This window comes from Lissotriton vulgaris, chromosome 3_1 (assembly GCF_964263255.1).
Source record: "Lissotriton vulgaris chromosome 3_1, aLisVul1.2, whole genome shotgun sequence".
Lineage (NCBI taxonomy): Eukaryota > Metazoa > Chordata > Amphibia > Caudata > Salamandridae > Lissotriton > Lissotriton vulgaris.
The window spans coordinates 1,502,190,885-1,502,210,608 of record NC_141689.1 but is presented as its reverse complement, the minus strand read 5'-3'; the positions used below and the strand labels follow the sequence as shown (position 1 = coordinate 1,502,210,608).

The following is a 19,724-nucleotide window of genomic DNA, read 5'->3' as shown; positions in this document are numbered from 1 at the left end:
GGGAGCCGATATCGTGTGTCACACTGTGGCACCGTGTGATTTGGCGGGTCTACACCACGTTTCTAATGTCCATGATCAATGAATGCTGACAATACCTGTCCTACAAGTCGGAGCCCTGCTACTGACAGAGAGCCTGAGCAGGCCGCACTATTGTTCCAGCGGCTGCCGCTGTCGCCAGGGTTACAGAAACACACACACGCCAAGCTCACACACAAGACACGTACGGGCTGCCGTTCCTGGCAAGGGGGAGTGCGGAGGCTAGTGCAGGTGCGCACAAGTTAGAGTCAGTACTCCTCAGCTGCAGTGCCCAACGCTTCCTTTTACAAAACGACCCGCTGTTTCGCTGCCCACGGCTCTGTCAACTCTCTGCCTACCGGCGCCTACCCCGGCCCCCTTGAGTTTCATACGAAGAACATCGTCTGCACCGCGGCAGCCAGGCAGTGATATCTGCCGAGGAGCAGCCCTGAAGTCTGGCCGCTCGCGCCGCCACGTTCCCAGCTCGCGCCGCTCACCTGCTGCGCCTCCTGACTCGTGCTCGGAGCAGCGCCTCTGCCTTCTGACTCCGCAGGGATGTATGACCGCGCCCCCCGGGAGCTCACCCTGCACGTGGGCGGCACGGATCCTAACGTGGGGCCTGGAACCTACGACCTGCCAGCTGAGACCAGCAAACATCGCCCAGGTAAGGAGTGCCGCTAGGGACAATTCTACAGCTGTTTCAATCATGAAAAAGAAGCAACTAGAGTAACCATAACCCATGAGCGGTTAAAGATGACTTCATTTGGGGTTGACAGCTTTCTGAAATTACGGTTGACATTCACTCTGGCAACTTAGTGCATTTTGTAACACAGCTCTGAAATGCCACTGGGTCATGATGGCAGGGCCTTTTAAGTAGTTACACCGAGTTCAATAACAGTGTCATCTGTTATTGAAAGCAAAACTTTTTCTTGTTATTATTACTCATAGGTGTAATAACAATACTAATCTTAATATTAAGCATAAATATTCATAATAATAAAAATACGCTGTGTAGACATCTCACAAAAATAGAGGGAATTGACAGTCCACATAAAAAAAGTGTAAGGAGAGGCTGGTAGTTGCTTGACGTAGTAGACTATACATAACATCTTCCCAAACCAGATGAACAATCAAATGAAAGCTAACATCGAAGTGATAGTTTTAGAAGCTTAGTGTTAAAGTTCTGAGAGTCACACATCATAACCCTTCATTTATAGAAGACAGTGAGAACAGGCCTCAAGCGATATTTTAACTCATGTTCCCTGGATTGAGCTGTGGCCATTGTGCAGTAAAACAACCATTGGTAAATGCATTAAAGTTCGCCTGTGGTATTAATAATAAGTTAAGAGGTGTGAGAGCAGTGTAAGATGGCAGGGAGAATGGTGTGAGTGCTCTCTGTGCAGGGTAAGTGGTCCATGAATGAATATTGATAAGTGTGTGAGTGCAGGGTGAAAGTGCCTCAATGCATGATGATTGATGGCGTAGAGTTCAGTAGTGCAGAGTACAGTAGCATAGAATAGAGTGGCATAGAGTTCAGTGACAGAGAGTGGAGTGTTGCAGAGTAGAGTGTTGTAGAGTGCAGTAGTGTAGGGTGGCGTAGCGTGCATTGGAGTAGAGTACCATGGTGTCGACCAGAAAGGTGCAGAATAGAGTCAAGTGGTGTAGGGTACATTGGCATAAAGTGCAGTGGCATGGAGTGCAGTGACATGGCTTGGATGCAGTAGCATAGAGTGCAGTGGCATGGAGAGCAGTGGGATATGGTGGCATAGAGTGCAGTTGTGTAGAGTGCCATGGTATAGAGTGAAGTGGTGTAGAGTAGATTGTTTCAGAATAGAGTGAAGTGGCATTGAGTGGAGTGGTGCGGGATAGAGTACTTTCGCGGAGAGTAATGGCATAAAGTGGAGTAGAGTGCAGTACTGCAGAGTACAGTAGAATGGCTTACAGAGAATTGGTTTAAAATGCAGGGGCGTAGAGTGCAGTGGTACAGAGTAGAGTGCATAGGTGTATAAAATATTGGCATTGAGTGCAGTGGTGTAGAGTGGAGCCAAGCAGAGTGGAGTACCCTAGACTGGAGTGTGTAGAGGAGAGTGCATTGTCATAAAGTAGAGTGGTGCAGAGTATAGAGGCGAAAAGTGAAGTGTTGTATGGTGAAGTGGCGTAGAGTGGAATGGTGCAGAGTGGAGTAGAGTGCAGTGGCATGGTGTAAAGTGGAGTGTTGCAGAATAGAGTGCAGTGATATAGACTGGAGCAGTGTGGAGTAGAATGGAGTGAGTATGGTGTGACAGGACACTGCCATTACAGACAACATAATTTCAATTGAAATGACCATTACATTTGCACAGACACACAGTTTTACTAATAAAACTGTACTGCTCACAAATTATAAGGTGTGGACATGGCATCATCTAATGCATTGATTTGCTTTGTTCATAATAAAGTATTTGTTTCCAACACACCTCTGAATTAACTAAAATGTGCTTTATTTGTGCTTTGCTAATTCTGATATATTGTGAAATAATTTCACAATTCACTTACATGTTATTGTGTGCTAGATAAAAAACATTTTCTTTACCCCCATTATCCAGCAAGATTGTTACATCAATCCTCTCACCTTGAAGTTCAATAAAGAAAAATAAACACCAAGTTCCCTTGGAAGACAGAGCCTGATATTTGTTGTATGTCTGTGAGTGCCTAGCAAATTTGACAAGATCTACAAGCCTGTCTACAGAAAAGGGCACTCGTGGAAGAATACAAGGGCGGTAGTGTGAAAAGGCTTTGCTCGTTGGGCGGGACAAACTGACTCTGGATAGCACAAAAAATAAAGCCAGAAAACGCCAGTTACAAACCATAAATCCAACGATAAGCATCAAGTGAAATGCATTCCCAGGGAGGTTTCTGAATGTCCCCAAGATGTCTTTAGCAAACCAGACATCTGTACTGGTAGGTTTCGACCTGGAAAGTAAACATCTCTCTCAACTGGACACACAGCCCACGAACAGCTGGTGTTTTTGCAGCCAGTCATGACACATTAACCTAGCCATTCCATGTCACCACACCTTTCTGCCACTAGTTGAACGTGCTTTCTCCTAGCATTGGCCCTGCGCCATGTAATGTGGCATAATATATACTAATATATATCTGTTAAAGGATTAATGCCTAAACAGAGATATCTTTATTTTAATTCTAAGTATGACTCAACATTTTCCCAGGTGTCTACAAGTCTGTTAATCGCACTACTGTCGAAAATAAATAATTGGGAGAAAATGTAATCCTGGGGGGCGATGTGGAATTTTGTTGTAAACAAGGGTGGCAGGTAGACAGCATTAACACGTTTTAAGACCACTGATGTAAACAAATGTGGAATCAGCTTTACTACCTGGAGAAAGCAGACAATTGGGCATGCAACACCAAAAGAGTAGCCTTTTCGAATACGTCAGTTGGGCAATGGTTTTGAAAGACAGAGGAGAGTCTTTAACTGTAGGTGATGTGCTCCAACTATACATACTTATATTTATAAACACATTGCACGTCTTACAACATACACATTTCCATGAGAAGATGAAAATATGCAGAAGAAGGCAGAGAGGAATTTTACCTGCAACGACTTTGCCTCTTCCTTTTTTAAATGACCATTTTGCTGCTATTATCGACCCATCTTCTGACAAAATTACATGAAGACTATAAAAGGTCATTCTTTTCAAACTTTCGAGGTTTATCTTGTGTGCTGCACATATCCTCTGTGAGAATGCGTCATTTTAGTCAGGATTTTATAAGTGGCATGGCATATTGCATTTTGAAAAAACTGAACAAACAAAGAATTTACACAAGGCACTCCAAAACATTGACTTGAGGCGACATAGCTCTGAGTCTACCAGAACCCGTTTGTTATAGCCTTGCAAACCTATCTGTCCAACACCTCACACCAATTTATATCTACGGTAAGCACAAAACTAAGTTACTTTGTGAAGTATAATTGGTTTTAGTGAAATACACTATGGGTGGAGGATGGGTCGTACAGGGCTTACTTGTGCGAACTGCCTGTAGTTGGCTTATTAGTAACTTTGAAATACATTTAGAATGTAACTCGAAGTATCACTGACTTTAATATGGTGAATGGTGTAGCAAAACCACCCAAAAAATCACACAAAATCAGTGGTGTAACGAAACTTGAGGGCACCCCCCGCAAAGTATGTGGTGGCCCCCCCCCCCATTTTCCGTGCCAGTCAAGAATTCTCAGGGTAGCGACCCGCCATACTGCAGGGGCTGCGGGCTTATGTTACGCCACTGTTACCAATACAGCTGTTATAAGTAACCCTGGATGGTGGAGTTAACAGTTGGGCTTAGTTTGCTGGCAGTCTATCATAGGTGGTGGTCTAGCCACTACAGGGCCCCTGCCATCAGTACACCGGAGACATTTGCCTTATTTTAGGTGGGTTTCCTGATGCAGACTCTTGTCATGATATACAACATCGGGCACACTCATCGTTCAGTTTTGCCAAAAGTGCATCCACTGCTCCTTCTTTCACACCTCATTCCTCCCTCTTGCTTTCTATCCCTTCCTTTCGATTATTTCTGAGCATCCTATCTTTTCTTCATTCTCATCTCAGCGTTATTCTTTCTATTCTTAGTCACTTTTATTTCTAACTTTTTCTCTTCCATCCCATCAAAATCCTTCCACTATGCTTTTCCTATCTCTTGTGGAGTATTTCTCTCCCTTTCTCTGTTCTTTTTATGCTATCTGCTTTGTATTTCCTTTGTCCATTTCTCACCCTCTCCATTCCCTACCTTTCTTTTCTCTTTTCCTCTTTTATACTCCACCCTTTGTTCCTTATCAGCTTTCCAGCTTTCCAGCTGACCTTGTCTTTTTAGCACCTCCTGATCTCTTTCCTGCATACTTTCTCACTGTATCCCTTGATAAGCGCTTCCAGTGCATTATTAACTATCACTATGCTCTTCATCAATCCCCTATAGACCTGGAGCCTGGATCTCTCATCTTGAGCTCTTATTGCCATTCTTCTTCCTCATACTCTCCAAGAACCCCTAGCCTCAAAGATTGTTTTTAATTATGCAAAGTCTTCACTGGTGTCTCCAGAGAAGCCATATGGAGCCAGTTTCCCAGTGCTATTTGTCCTGGCACCCATAGTGCCCACCACTACAACTGCTCAATGTATTGGGTGACAACACCGAAAAAACAGACACTGCACCTTGCCACACACATTAAATTCCCCAACTACATTTTTTAGCAAATCAGTGTTGTGTGATTAAAATGTTTGAATCTCTCTCTCTCTCCATCCACATACGCACACTCACACACATACAAAAAGTTCTCCTAAGGAGGAGAGGATTTTGCTGGAGTGGGGGATACATCCATACCTCTGACCCACCACAAGCACTTTTTGTTTGGGACCATGTATAATAGCCTTGTTCAAACACCTTCACTTCCCTTATTACACATACAACATTCGTGTTGTGTTTGGTACAGTGACATAGCAATGTTGTTGTGGACTCTTATGCAAACAAAAAAAAGCCCCCAGCAAGTCAATACCTCATATACAGAGACATCCGCATTGACACAACTCCCAAAAACCCATGGCATATTCCAACATAGGAAAAGGTAAAAAACAGTATAATGCACGAGGTGCTACATTTAGGTCAGCACATTTGCTTAAAGAGGTTGTACACTTTTCTTGTGGTCAGAGTATGTTTATCAACATTTTCCATTAGCTGTGACATTAGTAAACCTGGTCTTGGAATCTCTGCCTGCTGCCCTTTAATTTTACTAATTCATTGGCGTCCACACTCTTATAATACATTGTAAAGACCAGGCAGGGCTAAGGTGTTTAACACATGCAACTATCTGTTACCATTCTTTGACAGATGTATTTAAACAGTCCATTGTTGTATTTCCTGGATGCTAACAACTCGCTCTTGCTTCTTTTTCAACTTCCATGCCACTACTTCACAAAGCCATTTTCTGATAAGCACCACTACCGATCACGGTCGAAATCACCCCCAAAAATAAGCTGTGTTCCAACCCCACACTGTCTTCCCAATAATTCACTGTTGGAACTGGGGGTCTCTCATTGGCAGAGGTAGGTACCTTTGACCAAATAGGGACCCTTGCTTCTAGTCAGGGAAAGGGGGAAACGCACTGTAGATAACCCCTGCTCACCCCCTTGGTAGCTTGGCATGAGCAGACAGGCTTATCCCCAAGGCAAAGTGTAAAGTATTTGCACCAACACCCACAGTAACACAGTGAAACACCACTCAGGTTGTTTATAAAAATAAAGTTATCTTTATATAGACTAGGCAAGACCAAAACGATAAAACTGAACATACACACTTAATGCCCTTCTTTGAAATCTCTTTGATACAGTTCTTGGTAAAAGTTTGTGTTAGAAATAAATGTGGTAGTTTCAGTATCCTAAGTGACAGCGTAATCCAATATCACCACTCAGATCTCTTGAGCACATAAACATTGTCTCTAATGTTAAGTTCCAAGGTTTCAACAATACCACTTCAAGCCGGCCTCAGTACCACACTCTAATAACTGTGCGAGTACGAGCCTGCCGACACAGCTCCTAAGCAAGCAAGACACTGCCAGCCTGCAGCGCTCCCACCAGTCTCGGGCGCAGGCTCTGATCGCTGATCAGAGCCGTTACCTGTGGTTACGACGTTGATGTTGCAGTTTGCGCTGGGCGACTCTCTGGGAAGTTCAATCCTGGCTGACACTCATGGACTAGAGCGCAGCTCTGCTCTCGATGCCGGTCGTCCTGCTGGGCGATTCCTCCTCGCTGGTGAAGCTTAACTTGGGGAAGCCCCGGTTGCTAGGCAATGCCTCACAGCTGGGGGTTACAGCAAGTTTTCTCCTCTCCCGCCTCGTTCCTGGCCGGCGGCGGTGATTTCGGCCGCTTTGACGGTCTCGGGTAGTGCGCTGACACGCACTCATGGGCGCAGAGACGATCCTTAGGACAAGTTACGCTTGAATCAAGGCAGACCTCACAAAGGGCATCAGCTGTGTACCGACCAGCACACCGAGTTAGCCAAACACGGGCAGATGATGCTGAGGTCACAAGGCCACAGTCTATGTGCGGAGACACGCACACAGCAGCTTGGAAGATGTCACCTGGAAACTTTTATATCCCTGAGTTTCCACAACAGGAGGTCAGCTCTCCTCGGGCCCTTGGAGACTTTTGGACACAGCACACAGCAAGGTACTTTTTTCAAGCTGGTGGGGGAGACACACAACACACAGCAAAGTCCCCTTTTCTCTTCCTCCGTGGAAACAACAAACTGCAGGTCAGCCCCAGAACACACAGCAGGGGCAGTCTTCCTTCTCAGTCTCTTCAGCTGATCTTCTGTGGTAGAGATTTCTATTGATTGTATAAGTAATCTTGGAAACTTTTATATCCCTGTGTTTCCGCAACAGTTGGCCAGCTCTCCTCAGGCCCTTGGGGACTTTCTTTTCAGGACACAGCACACAGCAAAGTCCTTTCTTCAAGCAGGGGACACAACACACAGCAAAGTCCTTCTCCTTCCTTTAGCAGAAATAGCAACTGCAGGCCAACCCCAGACACACAGCAAGGGCAGTACTTCTCCTTCAGCTCTTCAGCTTTTCTCCTCAGCAAAGGTTCCTCCTTGATTCCAAAGTAGTCTAACTCTCAGGGGTTTCAGCTCTCATATTTATACCCCAAAAGTCACTATGTGTGAGGGGTCCTGGACCCAGCCCAAACTAGTTCTGGGTGCACTCTGCCAGTGCACAACTTCTTCCTTTGTCATTGTGGGCCAGGGTCATCAGACGCACCACAGGAAGAAGGGCCAGTATTGTGGAAGGCAGGCACAGCTCTATTAAGGCCCAGGTGCTACTCCTCCCACCACACCAAAAGCAGATAGGTCTATTCAGGCTAGTGCTGACTCACCCAGACTCCTGGAGCCACCCCAGCCCCTGTCACTCTCAAAGTAGACAGTCAATCTACAAACAGGCAGAGCCACACAGGAAGGTTGAACAAGAAAATAACCACTTTCTAAAAGTGCTATTTTCAAACACTGAATTTAAAAATACATCCTTCCTAAAAGATGTGTTATTAAATTCTTAGTTCAGGGATACCAGATTCCAAATTTCTATCTTGCTCCTATGGGAAGATATGCAGGTAAACATGTTACACAGCATTCCCCATTCTATCCTATGGGGAAGATAGCCTTTCAATAGTGAAAAACGAAATTGGCAGTATTTCACTATCAGGACATGTTACCCACACTAGTACATGTCCTACCTTTCACATACACAGCACCCTGCCAAGGGGGGTAGCTTGGACCTACCACAGGCGTGTCCAACGTGTTAGAAAAGGGCAGGGCATAGCCTGGCAAGTGCAGGCACAGCAGTGGCAGGCCTGAGACATCTTTTTAGGGCTACTCATGTGGGTGGCACAACCATTGCTGCAAGCCCACTAGTAGCATTTGAATTACCAGCCCTGACACACTCAGTGTACTTTTCCAGGGACCTACTGGTAAAACAAATATGCCAATCATGGATAGCCAATCACAATAACATTTTACACAGAGAGCATATGCACTTTAGCATTGATCAGCAGTGGTAAAGTGCCCAGAGTCCTGTAGCCAACAACCACAGGACAGGAAAAACAAAGGAGGAAGAAGCAACAAGTTTGGGGATAACCCTGCAAAAAGGGCCATTTTCAAACATTCACTTTAAAATACTCCACAGAGGACTGATCCATTTAATGTTTGACAACAGCCCTTGAAACAGACTTCCTGTAGAGCATCACAACCCATCCAACCTGCTACTGTTCAGAGAACAAGTCAAGGATCTTCTGCCAACACCTGTAGAAAATTAAGTCTTTTTAGGGGCTCACTGATGCATGGGTTCACCCTTATCAGACCATTGGTCCTTAAACCAGCAAGATAGAGATTGGCACAGAGGCTGGAATATAAAAATAAGTTTATTAATTACTCACGAGTGGGACTATATTGATACAGCACCCTCGTGCACTGTATGAGATAGTTCAAGGAATACAGGGACCATGGGGTTTATATACCTACTTTGTTGCTGAATGAGCATGGAGACTCAAAGAGGAGGTACAAGCATGTACAAGAATAACTATCTACTAACAGGGGCAGACAAAAAACTCTTACTCAGCAACGTGGGAGGGGACATAGGACAGCTTAGTCAGTTGAAACAGCCTGACAGTTACATTCTAAAACAGGTGCATTCTACCATCTACATGCCTTTCTGAGCATGTGCAGTGCTCTGGCTCAGTACTGAAGGAGTTAACTATAGTTGATGACTCAAGCAAAATAGGAAGGCAGGCAACAGTGAGGATGGCAGAATCACATAGCTAACACATGGCTAATGCAAATGGATGCCGTAAACAAAATGGGTTCAGCTTATGCTAACAGTAATTCCTGCGATTTCCACAGACGGTCCTTTTAGCATTAGCTGAATACATCGCTATGCAATAGAGGATACATGAAAATTATCATCCATATTAATTAGCATTAACTGGCTAATCTCTTTATCAGTTACTAGTTGGGCATTTACTTTCGGCACATTATGTTTAACTGATGTCCAAGGAATGCAAGTAGAAATACATAGGAAACAAAGCATTGGGCCACATTGGATACACAGGCAGCAGGAACACAAAATCGCAATAATTATACATAAGGCGGATAATAACTTCCAGCACCAGAGAATAGTGTCAAGATCCATCCAGTCCAAGTCCATGTCCCTGAATTTGGGTGGATTTCATTGGCTATTTTAGGTAATTTAGAAATTGGCTCAAAAACTGAAAGGGCATGGTTGGTGATATACATGCAGCAACTGCTCCCAATGATGCGGCATGCTCCACCGCGGGCCGCTAGAACCACATCGAGGACCATCCTGTTTTGGAGCGCTACAATTCTTCACAATTTGTAGGTCTTCCATGAGATTTCCAAGTGCTTTAGCTGTCTGATTGGTTACAGCCTCTACAACACGTGTCAAGAGCCTGATTTTTCTGCTGTTTAAGGTCGTACCAACAAAGAAGAATGGTACTAAATTAAAGTCACCATACTGCTGCAGTGCTGTATCAGTTTGATCCACTTCATCATGTTTTATTGATTTATTGTTCTCTTGTATCGGTTCTTAGAAATGTAATTATACAGTTTATAGTCTTTGTGGTAGGATGTAGGAGCCAAAAATACAGGTGGTAATAAACAGGACACGTAGCAGCTACCTGGCCACCCAATAGGTAGGTGGCAATACCCTTTACTTCCACAAATAAAATACATGTTGTGCGATGACAAAAACGACTATTGTTTATTCCAGTAATGTTTAGTGTTTTAGTGCAATCACTTTTCCTCACAGAAATGCTATCAATACTGCTCACACATAGGTCTGCTTGAGCTCTAGTAACAGCTAAAACAGGAGATCCATTTCCTTTAGTTGTTCGAGTGTTCGAGAAAACATAGCATGGTGGAGTTTCCTCGGCGATACTCCTCCATTTCCCATACAGTTCCTTTAGCCTGTGGATCTCCTTCCTCATCAGGGTAACACACTTTGTTTAGTTGGGCATTCAGGCCCCCTACATCAGCTTTAGTAATGTTAGCAACTTTAGAAGCCCATAGTAGCGCAAACCAGGCCCAACAAGAACCATTGTGTGAAAACGGCAGAGGAATGAAAGGTGTTCCTCCCTTATTCTGATGAGCTGGCATCGTTCCACACACCCAACAGTCAGCAATGTTTATAGCATTGTGGGTGTGATGCAACATTTGAATAAACGTATTGTTGAGATAGGACTTTCAGTGCTTCTGTTCATGATAAGGGAGAGTATAATAATGGTGCTCAATGGGGACAGGAGTAGTGACAGTAGATTTCGATCAGGAATTACTCCCTTTATAACCCATGTTATTGTAGCAATGATGATAACAATGGAAGTGAGTCAAACAATAAACCACGTTTTTTGATCACAGATTCTCTGAGCAGTTGATCTCTTCTCCGCAGTCATATTCATCTTGATGTTGGAAAACAAAACTGATGGAGTCCTAAGGCCCTGGGCAGCAGTTGGGTTCTTCACTGAGGGTTGAGACGGGTATCACTAAAAGGGTCCCCCCCTTTGTAGCTCAGCCTTTCACTAACCCAGGACTTTGACACAACCAGTCTTTTTCAACAATGAAGTTTCTCCTTTCCAGGGTCGCAGCTGATATTGAGATGCACCAGGGATCGTATGGTCCGGGAAGACTTCCTCAGGTTCTGCAGGTGACGCAGCTTGGCCTCTCTCTGTGTCCAGGATGTCGCGGTGATCCTTCAGAGCAGCAGGTTCCACCAAGGTGAATGGCACCCTTTTGCAATGGGTGGAGTGGACCCAATTCTTCAAATTGGTTACTCGGACTGCAGTTCTAGTAGACCGTAGAACTTGCTCAGGTCCTCGCCATCTGGGTTCCAGGCTGCTCGACATCTGGAACACCTTCACCATCACCTGTTCACCGGGCCGCAGATCATGACCATCACCCTGCAACCTGTCAGGAAGAGCTTCTCGAACCTGCTGATGAATAGAAAGCAAGCTGTCAGTCAACTGAGAAAAGTAGTCACTCATCAACACATAAGGTTCATTATGTATAGGGCGTGGCTTAGGGATCCCCCAAATGTTCATTGGCCTTCCAAATACCACCTCATACAGTGTGAGGCCAGATCATGTATGTGGTATCGATCTAATGGAGAGCAAAGCTAGAGGCAATGCATCAGACAATTTCAGGGATGTGAAAGCTAAGATTTTAGCGAGTTTCAATTTCAACGTGGAGTTGTAACGCTCCACCAAACCTGCTGACTGTGGGTGAAAAGCTGCATGAAACTTATGCTTAGTACCCAATCCTTTCAAGACATACTCAACAACTTGTCCAATGAAATGAGGTCAGTTGTCACTCCACAAAACTCAACAAACACCGAATCTGGGGAAGAACTCCTTTAGGAGCACCTTTGCTGTAGTAAGAGCTGTGTTATCCTTCGTAGCATATGCCTCAACCCACTTACTAAAGGCACAGACCACCACTAAGACATACTTTAAATTATTATAGCAGTCTAGCTGGATGTAATCCATTCGCAGAACCTCAAAAGGTGCAGTTGGTATTGCAAATCCTCCTGTTGGAGTTTGTGTTCCCTTTCCTGGATTATACTGGAGACAAATCAGACAAGACTGGACTATCTTTTTAGCTGTGCCGGCAATGTCTGGACACCCAAGGGTAATCGCGCGCTTCCTATGAATTCCATTAACATAACATAACATAACATCCCAAACCTGCATAAGTAGCTTTGCTATTGAGGTTGCTCCAACATGTGCCATGTGAACCATAGGATGTAAGTAGGCTGTGGGCAATTTCCACTTGGTCATGTCTTTAGTCCTCCAACCGCCCTCATCATTCAATGTTCCCTCCTTAGACCATTGGTCCAATTCATCAGCAGAGGCAGATCGCTGCATGTCCAGTACCTCTTGCCTGGCATCATGCCAACGTTCAGCCTGAGACTTAACCACGTACATATATGTAGTGCTTTGCTGCATTGCAGTCTCACAGGCTTTGTAATCCGCAAAGGCATTGCCCTGTCCTATTTTATCAATCACTTTCTTGTGTGCTCTACACTTAACAATCGCTATTTTATTAGGATATGTCAAAGCAGTACGGAGATTATGTACTAATTCCCCATGTACTATTTGCGTCCCGTGTGATGTAAGAAAGCTTCTTTCTTTCTAAAGGAGCCCAAAATCGTGAGCCACTCCAAAAGCAGATCGGCTGTCGGTATAGATGTCAACAAACAGATCAGTGCTAAGCTCACATGCTCTTGTGGGCACTATCATATACGCCGATTGGGCTGACTTCAGTGGAATGCGAGCTGTCTCAACTACAGTCTGAAGTGTTGTAACTGCATTAACAGCAGATATTGTGCCATCGGGCAATTTCAAGCAAGACCCATCAACCCACAGTTCACCTTCAACACTAGAAAGGGGCGTATCTTGTAAGTCAAAACAACCCTTTGTTTGCTCTTCAGTAAGGAATATACAGTCATGTGACTCTTGTGACTGAGGCTGAGTAGCTGGAAATGCCAATAGTGTAGCAAGGTTTAGGGTAGAACATCTTTTCAATGTGATATGAGGGGCTAAAAGTGTAAATTCATAACCTGTCAAGCAAGCACTAGTTAAGTGTTGCGTTGTTGTTTGGTTCAGAATGGCATCAACTGCATGGGGCACTAACACAAGCAATCTGTGTGACAAGACTATTCCCTCACTTTGACGTATGGCCACAGCTGTCGCCGCTAGGGCTTGAAAACACCCTGGCAACACACAAGCGACTGGATCAAGGACAGCTGAAAAATAGGCACAGGGAGGCTGCTTATCACCATGTGTCTGGGTTAAAACCGAGAGAGCACAACCGTCCCTCTCGTGTACATAGAGTGTGAAGGCCTTAGTGTAGTCTGGAGTGGTGCAGAACAAAGAGCTTGACGCAACTGCTGAAAAGGATTCTGACATTTAGTAGTCCATGGGAGAGGCAGCGGAGTGTCTTTAGTCAAAAGAGCCAACAAGGGCTTAACAATGTGGGAAAAACCAGGAATCCACTGCCTACAGAAAGAAGTAAAGCCAATCAGTGCACGAACATCCTTCTGAGTACAGGGCACAGGCGTGTCCAAAATAGTTTGAATGCGGTCTGATGTGAGTGCGCATCCCTCCTTAGACAGGAGGTGACCTAAATAGGTAACCTGCTGTCTACAATACCGCAATTTCTTTTGAGAGACCTTGTGATGATGGGATGCAAGAACTGAAAGCAATAACAGTGTTCCTTCTTCACACTGTTCAGGGGTATCAGCTGCCAACAAGATGTCATCAACATATTGAATAAGAGCCACCACTTTCGGCACAGGGAAAGAATCAAGCTGTCTCTTCAATGCTTGGCTATAAATACTAAGACTCTTGGTATACCCCTGTGGAGCTCTACAGAATCTGAAAGATAGATTATTCAAAGTGAAGCCGAACAAGTAACGGCTGTCAGGATGAATAGGTATCGAGAAGAAAGCATTCTTCAAATCGATCACACTGAATGTAGTTACAGTAGGAGGAACCATAGTTAGAAGTGTTGTGATGTCAGAGACTACTGGATATTGAGGAACAACTATTTTGTTTAACTCCTGCAGGTCACTGATGAATCTATAAACCTTAGTGTCAGTGTCCTTTTTCAAAATGGGAAGAATAGGGCTATTACAGGTATTATAGGGGACTTCCTCCACAACCCCCACTCTAATCAAATCCTGAACAATATGTATTAATGCTTCTTCACCCTCTTGAGAGATTTTATATTGGGGCAATTGAGGTAATGAAGCACTTTCCTTTACTTGAATATGTACTGATGGGATAACCATTTGTCCCATATCGGTATCAGATGTAGCCCACAAAGTGCTAGGTAACAATGCCAATGCAACATCCTCTTTAATGAGACAAGACCTCTCAACCATGGGATAGTTGTAATTTAAAATAACACGCACTCCTTCTGAGAAACAACGTATTGTAGCACAAAAATGTTTGAGCATATTGATACCCACAATATTATCCGGTGTGTTAGGGGAAAGCAGGAATGGACATGCTGCAGTGAATTTATCAAGACTGAATGCAAGTGGCTATGACAATGGGCTAGGGGAAGGTGTCCCATTGAATCCTATAGATGTTATCATTGCGCCAGATAGGGGAGCCCTAGGAACCAATTGTTTAGACAGAGCACTACGAGTAGCTCCTGTATCAACCAGAAAACGACCAGTAGATCCCCAAATGTTTGCATCGACGTAGGGACCCCTCTGATCTACTGGGACCTCAACTGGTTCCTTACCTCATCCTAGGCATTCCTATGCATAATCAGAATCCTTAGGGCCATCAGCCAAGTAATCAGACATTTGGTATTGGTTTCGTCTGTCAAAGGTATTAAAAGAAGTAGGATTAGTTTTAGCTGGCTCATATCTGGTATGATTATCCATGCCTCCCCTATTTCCTGTGTTCCCTGGGCGACCTCTCTTACTGCCTCTATCCCGCTGACACTGCTGACCTTGCAAAAGGGGGCACTGAGAACGCCAATGTCCAATCTCCTTACAATACGCACATTGATATGAAGACAACGTTTTTGGAGGGAAAGGGGTACACCAGGGCGATACATTGCACGTCCACCTCTGGCACTAACTCTACAAGGGGGACCATAGACTTGAGCCAACATAAGTTTCGTTTTTAGATCCTTGACCTTTTTATCCTCTTTGCCTTTTGCTTCGAACTCCTGACACTTATAATACTGGGTGTTGAGCTTTTACGGGGTTATGCCCAAGTAAAAACTACCCGGCCTAGGTCACTAGTATGGTACGTTTATACAGGTGGTCGGAGTAGTTAAGAAACATTCAAATAAACATAAAAAATGTGAGCATAACACAAAAAGACAGATCACCAAAAGTCCAAAATCAATTAAAAAATTAGAATTTAATTTGCAATCAAGCCGCGTTAGATGCAATTGTCATTCAAAGCATTAAATGGGTAGTTGTGCCTTTTCTTGAAAAATAATGCTCATGGGTGTGGGGAGTGATACAGCGAAGAAATATGGAAGTGGTAGTGAGGGACAGGGTAAAGGTGTTTTGTGACATAGATACAATACACACTATATACAAATAAGCCTTACCAGTCTGTCAAGGTCAATTAGTTCCACAATACATTGCTCATTGGTACATCTTTAGTTCTGGGCCATAGTCAAAAGGGAGCCAGGGAGGACGTAGTCCATGTACTTACACTGGCCTTTAGGCGATCAGCTATTTCTGAAAACATGTTTGCAGTAAATTTTTCGACAAACAGATGCTTACCCGTGTCATCTGCCAATGTCACTAAAGTCATGGAATGTCTCTTCGAATCGCTGAAAGAAATCAGAAACTGACTTATCCGCTTTCTGCTTGCAAGACGCTAATGTAGTCCAATCTATTTTCTTAGAGGGTAGAAGGGTTTTCAACTTAGTTACAATGGCTTTGAGAAGATCCAATATCACTTGTTGTGGTTTCTGCGCAGGCGCTCTATCAGCATCTATTCTCTCTAACTGCACCCAGGTATCACCATAAGCTACATTATCATCTACCTTCCGAATCAATGTCCATATATCAGGGGATAAAATAAGTCCAAAGAACATGTCAATATCAGGCAATGTCATAGTACAAGAACTAATAGCTCCTCCTACCTCTTCATAAAAAGCGGCCGGATTTTTTCATGGATCAGGCAAAGCAGCTTTAAGAGCCATAAAATTGGCTCTACTTCAACGGGTATAGACCCAATTATAAATGAAACATCCTGTTGCGTTATCTGAAGATTTATTGTCACTTGTTGCTGCGCCCTTTGGAGGAACATACAGAGCCACAGCTTCACGCATCGGTTTTACAGTGACTATAGGAATACCAGTGTCTGTATCTGTCCCTGTAGCTCCTTCTTGGTGTACTGGGGTCTGAACTGTTTGCTCAGCTGCTGCTGTCTCAGCTGCCTTTCTTCTCCTCTCGTAATCAGAATTCATCAGTGTACAACTTAAACACTCGCCTAATTAGATCGGACACCCATGAAGGAAGAAAGGTGCCATCGTATAACTCTTTATAATCTGCATTTATGTCAGCAGGCTCTAGAACTTTGGAATATTTTCTAAATTTAGCCACTACCTCACAAGTAAGTGTCTCTAAAAAATATAACTACTCAAACTCTAACCATTGCTGAATCATTACTAGAAAATCTGAAACAGGGTCACGTCAATAAGAGCGAGTTGCCTGCCCATCTAATTTATCCATATCTTTCTCATCCGCAGACCAGTGCTCTTCATCAGAAACTTCAGTCTCAGGGGCACTAGGGAATTATAGGGAGGTGGAGGTCTATCTAACAAAATGGAATTATCTTGTGGTCTATTAAGCATGGGATAAAGGGGTGCCGAATAGGGTACTGGCCAGTTACCACGAAATGACGCTCCCTATCTTCTTTCTCTTTTATTTCTCTCATCTCTTTATTTTTCCATTCTAATGCTTTCTGGTAAATTGATTTGCACTGTTCTTTTTCTGCTACAGCTTCTTCTATCCTCACTCGCTCATTCACCTCTTTCACCCACATTTGTACACAATCAAACATAGCCTGTCGACTTTTTTTCCTCAATAGACCCTGCTCAACATACTGAATCTGTTTAAGGTCAAACAACCCATTTACAGGCCATTGTAGATAAAGATCCTTTTTAGTGTATTTGTTCCACAGTGTACTATACATTATGGAAGAAATACCGTTTTTAATATACATAAACCTATTCGGTGTCCCCTCTTGGGGAGCCAGCTGAGTACTTTCTAAATCTATATTGGTACCACCAAAATAGCAACACATTCTACGAAGTGTGCTAGGAGCAGGCATGCCCAAAATATTATAATACAATTGCATGTTTCAGAGATATGCTTATCTATTGAATGTTCTTCAGTGGTATGTGTTGCCAGCTAAATATTAGCTGTCTCAGCCTGCAGGATATATAGACCTATATCAATTGTGCTCCTACCCATTGACCAGGGTCACAAGCTTGTATATTCTTACTCTGTTCTGGAAGGCATCAAATAATTAATCCTATCACTGGTAGAAGTGCATCTGTAGTACTCACTCACAATCAGTATCAGAGGATTGAAGTGAACAGTGATTGTGCGGACTATCTATGTGAAGTTGTCATCCAACACAACATTACCTCATTAATGCAGCACATGGGAACTTTATTGCCTTTGCAGCATGTGCAGGGCCACATTCAGATGACATGTCTGGTGAGCTTGGTGACCAGGCTAGTGTACACTGTCCTAGGTACCTGTAGCAGAAAGACTAGGCGTAATGCATTCACACACAGCAGGCTCCTGCAGCATCTCTTCACTATTGCTTGAGTAGTGAGGCAAGACTGGACCGAGTCACAGAACAACCATATACAATAGAGAAACACAGCAGGACTAGTGAGATAACCACTTGTGTGGTTTTTGGTTTCACAGTCAGGTTCCTGATTCCTGACCCTCATAGCCTTCTTTCTCTTCAGTGACCACATTGTCCACAGTCAGACGTCACAGTCACCTTCTATCTGTATTGATGAAGTTGGAGGACTGGGTATTTATACAATAGTCAGGAGCCATTCAGGTAGGAGGTAAATTCATTATTTCATGGTAGGCCTGTAGGTTACAGGAACTTCAGGTAGATCCTGTCAGGGCTCCGTCCCCAGTCCAACTGTCCCTATCTCCTAACTTCCACGGCAGACCATGCACCAACATTCTGTTACATTATTTACTCTCAGTAGTCCACACACCATTGGAGACAGACAAGGAATGGGATCACACAGAATGCTATACACCTCCCTTTCTGACAAACAACACACTAAGGAACAGCCATTCCTTTGCATATAAAGTAAAGAAACATTCATTCATAATTAAGACATTTTCCACATGTCTACTTTACACATTCACCCAACAAAAAATCATTAAACTCTCCAGTTCCCACAAAGACAGCAAATAGCAGTCACATACACTCTGTGAGGCTTCTGTTCTGACACAGCATGTCAAACAAAGAAACAAGGCAATAACTAGGTTGAGACTACTACTGCATTACAGTCCAAGACTTGCAAATCTTGCGAGCTCCTCAGACGTGAGACCCTACCACCACATGTCTGCACACTCACAATTACACCATATAACGTTTATGTGCACTGAATATGTAGTCATGGAAGCTCAGTCAAGCGACAGGCAGGGCACAGAACCCACTGGGTTCCCTCAAGCAAGGGCTCCCCATCATCACTGAGTACCCACTCAATACACAAACAAAACAAAAATGGAAGGTTTAACAATACATCACATTCACTCAAAACTTCCTTGACCAGACTCCAACACAAAACCTGCCATCACAACTACACGTATACACAATGTCCCCCGACATCCTACTCACATCACTAAAATATGCAGTAGACGCAGGCACAGCAACTCTCATATTTTCTCCATCTTCCACAAGCAATACACACAAACACAGGAGGACAACATGTTCCACCACACAGTCACTCACAATTTTTCTGTCCAGCACTCCAACAAACCTCACCCTCAGTCACACTAGCTGGATAAATCAATATGACCAATTGAAGGTCTGAAGAAAGCACATAATCTGCACCCAGTGCCCTGCCTTCTCAAAATGGCACGAGAATGTCGGGACGTCTTCTGAACACATTGATGACAGCCTCCAATAGATACATACTGACAAATAATTGACACAACAAACACACAGCAGTGCAGCAATATAACCCTTGACACTAGACCACATTAGCAGGAAAAGATGTACTCACTTACAACACATTAGAGCTACATCAAACACTACCATCCACACATTACTCTTGCCCATCCATTATATGCAAACTGAATAATGCACCACAAGACAATCACAACAATACTCTGCCTCTAGTACCTGTCAAATTTTCCTACAAGTCAAACAAATCATCCTTCATGTAAACTTTCTACAGCAACAACTAGACAAGCGCAAGGTAAATGGTTTTATTTATTTTCTTTATCCCATCGTATGTCGACTCCCCCCGCCCTGTCCCACCTCCGCACCGCGCAAACTTGTACCCGCCACGCCTGGTAACAACTGGTCCCAGAGAAGATTTAGGTAAACAAAAACACACTAGAAAACAAAGACTCA

At 43.8% G+C, this 19,724-nt stretch overlaps 1 protein-coding gene across 1 annotated transcript in view; it reads left to right on the top strand.

Annotated features, from left to right (window-relative positions):
• Positions 1 to 243: 243 nt before the first annotated feature.
• The window catches only part of STPG2 (sperm tail PG-rich repeat containing 2), a 2,754,965-nt gene continuing 2,735,484 nt past the window's right edge, over positions 244 to 19,724 (top strand). The window contains exon 1 of the mRNA XM_086961953.1: positions 244 to 679. Within this exon, the coding sequence (XP_086818079.1) occupies positions 571 to 679 (109 nt within the window). The 5' untranslated portion in view covers positions 244 to 570. The remainder of the gene's footprint in view (positions 680 to 19,724) is intronic.